Source organism: Ochotona curzoniae, unplaced genomic scaffold, assembly GCF_017591425.1.
Source record: "Ochotona curzoniae isolate NIBS_2020 unplaced genomic scaffold, NIBS_Ocur_1.0 scaffold_4506, whole genome shotgun sequence".
Classification (NCBI taxonomy): domain Eukaryota; kingdom Metazoa; phylum Chordata; class Mammalia; order Lagomorpha; family Ochotonidae; genus Ochotona; species Ochotona curzoniae.
Window position 1 is genome coordinate 62,932,102 of NW_024467119.1, and position 10,929 is coordinate 62,943,030.

General features: G+C 34.0%; 1 protein-coding gene across 1 annotated transcript in view; it reads left to right on the forward strand.

Moving 5' to 3' along the window:
- The window catches only part of PCDH10 (protocadherin 10), a 37,232-nt gene extending 26,522 nt beyond the window's left edge, over nucleotides 1–10,710 (forward strand). The window contains exon 5 of the mRNA XM_040966965.1: nucleotides 10,084–10,710. Within this exon, the coding sequence (XP_040822899.1) occupies nucleotides 10,084–10,103 (20 nt within the window). The 3' untranslated portion in view covers nucleotides 10,104–10,710. The remainder of the gene's footprint in view (nucleotides 1–10,083) is intronic.
- The last annotated feature ends 219 nt before the right edge of the window (nucleotides 10,711–10,929 follow it).

The window sequence follows — 10,929 nt, forward strand, 5'->3', positions numbered from 1 at the left end:
TTAAAGGATTTATATTTCTGCATTCCAAAAATTGAAGTATCACTAGTCCATGTTCCTATGCAAATTGATGTATTTGCATTTTGACAATTGTACTTGCCTGTTGTTATAAATTCTGGCCTTGGACCTTTATTACCTCAAAATGTTCTGATATTGTTGTGTGAGAAACACACATAATCTGAAATCATCCAAGTATGTAAAAAAAAGTCTATTGGAGTGGGCAGCTGTGTGCTTCTGTAGCATATCAAAATACCTAAGTCTGCCATAGACCAGCATTTGAGTATACAAAAACAACAACAACAACAAAAACTCACCTCTTTTTCTTCACTTAAACTTTATTGTCTGGTAAACAAGATTCTCTGTCAGCTTTATACTTACATATTTGTATCTTTGTCTTCCCAAATCAAATAGAGGTTAGCAAATGATGTCACCAGCGTATTTGAAAAACATTTAAGAAACCGCACAATAACATTTTGCTTATGGTTTATTCCTCAGACTCTCTGCAATTGTCACAATTTTATGTTTCTGTGCAGTTTCTGTTTTCCACTTCCTGTGTCAATTTTACATGTATGTCGCTCTTTTGCCTTCAAAAAGGGGCTTAACAACAAGATTCCTATGTCCAATTTCATTTCAAAAGCACAATGTGCTCCTCTCTTTTTATAATCATTACTCATAGGAAAAGAAAGTTCTCTCTCTCTCTTTTTCTTATGAAATTGCAAAACTTCTTGCATCTAATACTGCTGGAGTGAGCTTTAAAGTAAACTAAATTTAGGATAGATTTTGTAAATGTGCTTGTGAATGAAAGTTCTATTGTCCACTGCAGTTAAGCAGCTCACCACTTATCCAAAATCCAATAGTCTCGAAATTTCATTTCTCATTAACAGAGGGAAAATGTACACACTTTATTAGAAAAAAGAATGTCTTTAGGTATCTTTGGGAAGATAATGTTACACTGTGCTCAAGAATGGATTTGTAGAGCTAACTTTAGATCCCTATGTGAGCAGCATCTTTGTGAGTTTAGCTTTTTAAGACAAAGGACATTCTAGGAATAAGCAACTATATGAAGAGAAATGCAGAATTAGAGAAAATGATACATATGCAAAAGTGATTGTTTTAGATTTACAAGTCTCTAAAACAAATTCAAACATACAGTGGGTATTAAAAATTTGAAGTTACCCCTTGGGTAAATTGTGATATGTTACGAATAAAAGTAATAGAAATAATAGCATCTAACAGACGTTGGGAATGTATAAGGTTAATACTACCCCATGCATTTTTCACATTTGAGTGATTTTAACTCTTATCCAATGAAGTAGATATTCTTAAGACCCTCAATTCGTGGATTTCAAAAGTATGATACTGACAGATTTAGTAATTTATGCTACATTCTCACTGTTACGCAGGAGCTTTATACTTTTCAGTTATGAGCAACTAATCCAAGAGTGAACTTGTTATAACTGACTCAATGCTTGAATCTAGGCTGAAGAAATGACACACTATTCAGAAAGTAGTCAACAAAGATTCATTGTTTGGGTTGTATTTTCTACTGTATTCACTGAATATTGAAATTGCTGAGTTTTGTGGCAATAAAACATGAATATGAATGCTTCCAGTGGCAAATTGAAATGACACAATTTCCACAAGAAAATTCATTTTAAAGAAAGGATATAAAGTGACATGTAGTAATAAAAAATAAAGAAGGTGGTTATCAAGGCTAGTTCTCCATTCCTAAGACTGGATGATTAAAAGAAGATTATAAAAATAAAAATATAATTATATAATTTCTTGTGCAGAGAGGAAGTGCATTTTAATTAGAAAATTAGCGTATTTTAATTTTAATTAGCCCATTTGGAAGACAATGCAAAGGCCTTTAGGGGCAATGGAGAAGGTTAGCTGTGTGATAATGTCTGATTTTGTGTGTGTGGTATGTGACCCAGGGTCAGAAGCAGGTGTACTGTCTGTAAGATTTGTGCAAGTGAAAACTAGACAAGAAGAAAGATTGCAGTTGGAGATTCTGTTAGAATGAGATAGAGTAGGGGTTACTTTTGCTTAGAAAACGTGGATGAAAAGTATGTAGTATTTTCAATCATTGAAAATGTTATCTAAAGTAGATGATTCAAGTAGTCCCAATGTCTTCTGTAACTTCAAGTAACAGGGCAGATATTTCTTGGCTAAGATACACTTGTGAGTGTTTGCCTATGAAAGAATAAACCCAGAAGCAGTTTATATATATATATATATATATATAATGTATAACTTATGCACAGTATATAATATTGTGCAAATATAAAAGGATTCTGTTTCACAGTTACAAAGTGAATATAATATTAGCATATGATCATTATGGCCCTTTTTTTGGTGTTAAAGTATATGGATAAAATGTCAATGCTTTCCTATAGATTCCCAGCTTTTTATTGCTACTGATATCATGCAAGGGCTGGAGATTGCATGATAGAATTGTTTCTTTGAACAACTAATTTCACTTTTACAATTTTGATTTCACAATTAGACTTGAATTAGCCAGGCATTCTTTTTGCAGAATGTGCTATTATGTTTCGGAGAGTTAGACTGCTAGATTGCAGCCTGTTTGCAGGTGTGTATTTTCTGCTGGGCTCTTCCAAGGTCCATGGATATTTTCATTTCTGTTCTACACACTCAGTTCTTTCAAACTAGCTCAACAGAATCATTGAAGATTCATCTACTTTCTATATATCTTCTCCTGGCAACCATTTTCAATATTTCTCTAAAATATTTGCTTATAATAGTGACTTACAATATTCTCAGTTTTAACAAATTTTAAGAGCTCTTCATTACAACAGTACAGTTCAAATTCATACCTATGTGTATTTTAAGTATGCAAAATTGACTGTATTATTTTTAAATGTTTTATTTACAAGCTCAACTTTTCCACTTATTTTCATTGCTCAATATGATAAAATTGTGGTTAAATTATTTTGAAAACAGCCTTGATTAAATAGGCTGCTGGAGGTTAATAAATATTGCAGGTGACTACATATTTTAAGAGTGAAGGCTTTACATATTTATTCATGCTTTTCCATTGTACATTACTGATGGTTATGATTGGATTTCACCTAAAACCTAAAGTTGTGCATGTCATGAATATTTGGGGTAAATATTGTGATGTGGGGATGTTTGCTGTGAATAAGGGTATGCTGGCAAATGTCCCTGTATTTGCAACAGTGACCTATGATCCTTCAGGCATTTTCATGCCTCTGCTTTGAAATTTAATGTTCATTTCAACCTTACATGGAAGAAGCTAGATGTTTTCCTAGAAGCCACTTGGAAAATAAGGATCCAATGGCAGTAAATATTATTAGCTCCATAATTCTCAAAAGTAAATGGTAACCATTTACGCTTTAAAGGAATATGCAAATATCTTGTTAGAATGTCAGATGTACCAAGTACAGGTATTCATGAAGCTTAAATTTTCCTTTGTTATTAAGACAATTGAATCGTCTTCATAGAAATTTGAAGTCAATTTCTTTATTGAAAGGGAAGGATACTATTTCCAATATTTCCGGAGCAATTTGAGACATCTATTTTTAGTAGATTATAATAAAGGTTTCAGAAAATTTTCAACACATTATAAACATGAGGAAAAATACATGCTAGATTGACTTTCTTACTGTATACTTTACACAGAGAGGTTCAGAGTGTAATATCTGAAATGAGTTGTGTGAAGGACTTAATATACTAATATCAAATATTGTTATACTTCAAAAATATCAAATAACTGTTTTTAATTCTGCAAAATTATTTTGATTTTCATTTAAGTGTTTGAAAGTTGCTTTTAAACCAAACAAAACAATTATTACAACTGCCTCTATCCTGTTAGTAATAATAATGGTAATTAATGCCACTGTGGTCACACAAAATGCAGGAGACACATAGTAAGCTTGTTGTAAATGTACTGTCACTTCTGTGAGAAGCTCTTTGACATGGACATACAGCTTATGCACATGTATTCATGTGACGTCTATCTGTATTATCTATCTATCTATCTATCTATCTATCTATCTATCTATCTATCTATCTCTACTTTCTACTTTCTAAATGTCATTGCCCACACTATATAGAATTACTCTAGGATAGCTCAAGGGATTCACTTCAGAGAAAGCTGTGTGTCAATCCTGGCGAACCACTGCGCTTTTGACAAGTAGAAACTTCTAATTTAAAACTGTTTAGTCCTTTTTATAGAAGGAGCACATGATTGAACAATAAGGGTTGGAAAATTTTGAGTTTTTGTAACTTTCACTGACACTAAATTCACTATTTTCTGTTTTCAACTCCTCTGGATTAGGTGGGTGTGTTCTGAATATCTGGCAAATTGTCTTCAGTGTACATAGTGTACCAGGTCAACTGAAACTTAATTGATTTTTTAAGATATATTTATTTTTATTGCAAAGTCAGATATGCAGAGAGAATGAGAGACAGAGGAAAATATTCCATCCAATGATTCACTCTCCAAGCAGGTGTCACGGTCACAGTTGTGAAGATTTGATGCCAGGAACCTGGAGCCTCTTCCGGTCTCCCAAGCAGGTATAGGGTCCCAAGGCTTTGGGCCGTCCTCTACTGCTTTCCCAGGCCACAAGCAGGGAGCTGGATGGGAAGCGGGCCACTGGGATTAGATCTAGCACCCATATTGGATTCCTGCACTTACAAGGCGAGGACTTTAGCTGCTAGGATATTGTACAGGGCCCAATGAAGCCTAGTTGAACCTTAATCCGTATCCATAAATTGGAAGCCAGTGTGTCACAGAGAACACGAGAACATTGCAAACTATATTGTAAGCAGTACACACTTTACTAAATGAAAGGAGAAACACTTTACTTTGTTTTTCTTCTTTTTTTGTTTTTTTTAAATTATATGAATTTTATTTTTGATAATGTTTACATATTTGATTAGTGTGAGAAGGGTCAAGGGATAGAGGAAAGTGGGTGAGATCATTGTTTTGACATTCTTTTTTTCTTTCTGTATCTGGGGGAGGGGAGAGATAAGGGAAGACACCCATATTTCTTTTCTTTTCTTTTTAAAGATTTATTTATTTTTTATTGCAAAGGAAGATATACAGAGAGGAAGATCTTCCTTCCGATGGTTCACTCCTCAAGTGACTGCAACAGCTTGAGCTGGGCCAATCAGGAGCTTCATTCCTGTCTCCCATGCAGGTGCAGGGTCCCAAGGCTTTGGGCTGTCCTCTACTGCTTTCCCAGGCCACAGGCAGGGAGCTGGATGGGAAGTGGAGCTGCCGGGATTAGAACCTGCACCCATATGGGATCCCGGCATGTGCAAGGCGAGAATTTTAGCTGTTAGGCCACAGCACCGGGCCCAAAGTCCATATTTCTTACATGACTTGTCTAAAGAAGTATTTGAGTCACACATAGTATCCTTTATAATTATTATGGGACTGTCACTGTGTCATAGCAAGTAAAGCCCAGGCTTGCCTCGCCAGCATCTAGGCTCTGGATTGGATCCAAGACTTCTGATCCTGCTCACTGCTCGTGTTTATAGGAAATTAGTGGAAGATAGTCCAAGTATTGGGGACCCTGTATGCATGTGGGAGTCCTGGATGAAGCTACTGACTCCTAGTTTGGGCCTAGTTCATTGCCAACCATTGTGGCCATCTGGTTGAGCAGACGGAAGGTTTCTTTTTTTCTTTCTTTCTCTCTGTCTTTCAAACAACAACAACAACAACAACAGCCACAAATTAAAAAGAAAAAGTCAGCAGTGCAGGTGATGTTTGAGATGCCTGTGTCCTCTGTCAGCGGGACTGGGTTCCATACCTAGGTCCTGCTTCTCGCTCCAGTTTCCTACAGTTCCTGGGAGTCAGTGATGGTGGTTCTTGCCTCCCATGTGGGAGACCAGGGTGTAGTTCCTCTCTGCTTTAGCTTGGGCATTTGGATAATGAGACTATGGATGTTTTCACTTTAAAAAGTGAAACAGTAATTAAGATTAAATGTATTGCATATCACTATCACTCTCAAACTCCAATTTTCTATGTACATTTTGCAATTATTTATCTTGTCATTATAGAGTAGGAAAGCATACTATTTATAAGAGGAAAGAGATGAATATAGCAAGATAATAAAATTAACATACCAAATGAAAAATAAGAGCCAGAATACAATACATTTTATAGACCAAAAACTTTGTCTTTGCATGACCCATACCAAGCCATAGTAATTAATCATGTACTCAACCATACACATACACACATAAGTTTGTATACATATAAATGTATCAATAAATTTTAAATCTATATTTAATTTTTATGGGAACAGAAACATGATTTATAATCTGAAAAATGTAAAGTTTTTTTTTTTATTCTCAAAGCAAGCACATAGAAAAATGTTTAAATTGGAAAATAAAATAAAAATAATCTTGGCACCGTTCTTTAATAGTCAATACATTTCTGCTGTTCTCTAGATAAAGGATTAAATAACAAAAATGTCTTTAGAAAGATTTGAAAAAGACTTACCTTAAGTCTTCAAGGGCAAGACAGAGGAAAGTTAAAAGAACCAATTATTCAACTGGGCACATATTTAATAGAGGCTTTCTGTTAAACTGCTAGTTAGCAATGTATTGTTACTCAGAGAGGAAAGGACAGGGGCTTCAGATTTCTACAGGGGACAACGGGCACAAATTCCTCCGTGCTGCATTTACTTTACGTATGAAGTGTGCCAACCATGAGATTCATTAAAGATGCCAGTGAGCACTTGAGCTCTCAGATTGAAAATATTCACTGGAGCGTAGTGTCAGTCAATGAAGACTTTTGTATGCTCTCCTTTCCTTCACTTAGAGAAATATGTTTGGTAACTTCACAAGCCTAATTTATTGATTTGCCTTGGGATTTATAGTGTCATAAAGTGGAAAGGTGGTTTGTTTCCTGCTAAATGAATATGCAAACATGAGCATTTCAAATAAATTATCTGACCGTTGACATGCACTGTATGAAATTGATCTTATCAGAAAATCCACAGTTTATTATAGTATACTATAATAATTATATTTAAGGATTATTTTATAACACATACATCATATTATTAATTGCACTAATGTCATATATTTTGATTTTTAAATTCCTGAATTTTCCTCCACAGTTTAATTCCACGCTTTGCAAATTATAAGCAATAGGATAGCACAGCATTAAAACTACATTATGTAGTTTTACGAACATATATATTTGTGCTAAATTATAAGAAAATGACCATTTGACTACTTTTCTTTGATTAAAGTATTTTTTGGTTTGTATTGCAGAAAAAAATTGCATCCATATCGTATGTTGTAACCCACAGAAAAGCATAAACACAATAAAGAAGCAGAATTACAGAGGAACACAATCCCTTTCCTGTTACTCTTGATTTGATTGAAAACCTTAATGCATACAGTTAGCAATATCTTCCTTATGCTGACATATAGTAGGTAGATGCAATTTAAAATGCAACAGACAGAAATTAAAAATATACTTTAGTAATTTCAAAGCACGTATATAGTGCATCAATTAGTACTCCGTTTTAATGTGTTTGACTCATTCTCTGTAGCTTGAAATGCTTCTGCAAATTGGTAGCTATAAACCTAACTCTGGAAAAATTTTCTTTAGCTCTGCTTGTAAACTACAGTCACATTAAAAAAGAATAACATGAACTTGCAACTTGGCTGGTATTAATGCATACAGTTCTGAAAGAAATTATGCATTTAGTATACGGATGATAGTGAAAATAAGCACTTTCCAAATAAACAGGATGTGACTATAATTTTAGAGGTTGTGTAAACTATTTCTAGCAGGTAGTAGATGTGAGGGATCTCTCTCCAGATGTTTTATTATGGATTTTAGTATCTGCTCTTCAGTTTTTTTCTATCTGGATTTGGATGATTGCATTAGAAGGCTGGTGGGAGGTGTGTATAATCACAGATGATGCAGTTATTCAGACAAGGACAGGGATGGGTGGCTTTTAAAGCGACTCATTCATAACTTGAGGGAGCAAGAAATACATGTTGTTTAAGCATCTCTATTTCAGATATTTAGTACAAACTGTGCAAATGGTTGTGTTATTTCAGTTGGACCATTTAAATACTACACTTTATATCTTGAGTAAGTCAAATGAATATAAATGACCCTTAGCTTTCCTTCATATTTTTCTTTTACATAATGGTAGCTTATTAAAATAAACAGGGGACTAATTTGACTCCTTTCTGTATTTATACTAAGAGGTAACATAACTTTCCATGGTGTTAAGCTTTTTTTTTTCACAGAATGATCTAGTTTGTGCGCAAATGTAGTCACTTTTTTTTGCTGAAACTACTACAAATGGCCTTTCAAATAAATCAATACTTTCTGATTTATGCCATTAAATGTTTTCAATTTGTAAGTAATATTCCTATATTTGGAAAAGAATTCATACAACTCGAAGGGCAACCATATTTCTTGGGGGCTAAGCAGACCACAGATCTGTTGTATATTATTAACAATGATCCTTTTTACTTATTAAATTGTCCAGTTCGGACTTTATTTTGGAACAAAATAATTATTTGTCAAATTTCATTTTGCAAACTTTAATTCTATGGTTGTTAACATTCCAGCTTAATGAATAATTTTGAATTCTGAATTCAAAAACATATTTGAATTTTTATATTCAAGTTTTTCATGAAATTAAATTGAAAGGTAGGATATTATTCTATATATTATTCTATTTTAAAAGGAGAGTTTCTGCTTGTTCATAAAATATTCTATGCAGTATTATGATCAGGTAAGTTGTAATAACTACCTATGGTAGCCAAATCATATTTTCATTCATAATATTATATCACAAAAGAAAATATAGTTTGGTTATTTTCAAACAGATTTGTAAATTTTAAATATTTAATTTCCCTTCAATTTCTGTCAGTTTTAATGCTTGGCTTTTTAAAAAGATTTATTTATTTGAAAGAATTACAGTGAGAGGGAGAGACAGAATTTTCCATTTTATGTCTCACTCCCCTAATGAACCCAATACTAGGGTCATACAGGGCCAAAAACAGGTTCCAGAAGCTTCATTTTGTTGCTGCTTGTGGGTGCAGGAAGACAAGGACTTGGGCCATCCTTTGGAGCCTTCCTAGGTGCACTAGCAGAGAGCAGTATCAGCAGTGGAGATCCCAGGACTGGAATCAATGCCAAGATGGATTGCAGGCAGTTGCTCCATGTGCTGTGCCACAGCACTGGCTCTGGCTTTCTCAGCTGCAATTGATATGGCAAGTAACTGGTGAATAGTGCAGAGATACTTCATTTTTTAAAATCTGAGATTACATGCTGGTATCGTATATCGGTTAGACCCACTTTCTGTTATGCTGGCATCTCAAACAGGCACTAGTTTGAGTCCTGGCTTCTCCACTTTGAATCCAGTTCCTTGCTTATGGCCTGGGAAAAGCACCAGATGACTGAACCATCTGGACCATGCCAACCACATAAAAGACGGAGATCAAGCACCTGACTCCTATTACTTGTCCCGGCACTGGTCTTTGATCTGTGGATTAAATATTAAGATGCAAGACCTCCCTCTTCCTCCCGCTCTTAGTGTACGGCTTTAAATAAATCAATATTTTGAAAATTAGCTCAAATAAGCCAAGATCATATGAGTAATGTTTAAGTTTATAAAATGTCCTGAGCATTTTCTGGCATAATTTATTATTTCAGTGTACAATATTTAGAGTTTGTTGTGTATACAAGGATTTTCTAAGTGCTGATATCTATAATATAAGGATCACTTTTTTATACTTTGATCATATATGAATAGTAAAGTAGAACACATTTTGTATTCCCATATAATCATCATTTAGTATGTAAATATACATATCTCATGCAAAAATTATTTGTAAAAGTGTCAAACTGTAATTTTCATAAAAACAAACAATATGAAGATTGTAATCAATAGAAATCAAAGTAGCACTGAAATATTTTGACACAGACCTGGTTTGGATGGGGACATGACTAACTTGTAATCGTTTTTTGTGTGCTTGTTTTGCAATAATATGCAATAAAATTTTTTGAAAATCAAAAGCTTTTTCTTAGAATATGTTTCTTTCTTTTCACAGCACGAAAAAGGATATGCTAGTCAATTCTACAGAACTTACCTGAAGCAGCATGATTTGCACAAACTCGACCAACAAAAGCATCAACTTTTCAACTTCATTATCTTGGCCATTCAGTTAGTTACGTGTAACTGAGTATTAGATTTCCAACGGAGTCATCGTGGCCAATTATAGGACCTAATTGCTCTCAGCAGGCCTGAGAAATGAGTTGAAATGTGCAGAACTGTAGAAACTTTGGAGGCAACTGATTTTTGCCTCTCCGATCAGTGTGTGCCTGTTTACAGCACTATATATCTTTCTCTCTCCAAATGTCACTGAGCCCTTTAGATGTTTATATTCACCACGAGAAGCCAGTCATAAAGATAAAGGAAATTTGTGCATTATAAATGCAATATCACTGTTTTAAACTTGACTGTTTTATATTATTTTTGTGTGATCAAGTGTTCCCCAAACTATTCCAACTTTACAAGAGATTGTGACTATGTTTTCACCTGTGGGTTATAAAAAAAATTGTATTCTGAAGACCCACAAAATATCAAAGACATTCTGTAGTTTATACACCGTGTTGCAAAGTGTTTACTGTACTATTTCAAAGCTTCTAAATAAATATAAAATATATATATTATATTATATAATTTTCCTAAAATGTGGTACAACTCAGTTGGTTTTTAAATGGATTCATACAGTCCACAGCATACAATAAAGTTAAAGGTAATTCAGGGTCCCAAAGATAAACTTATTAAGACAAAAGTCATCAATAGTGTCCTCCCAGTTTTCATATCTTACTCAACCCTGTTTTTCCTTGTTTGAAAGAAAATGAAGCTCTGAGCTACAAAATTTTGTCAAGAA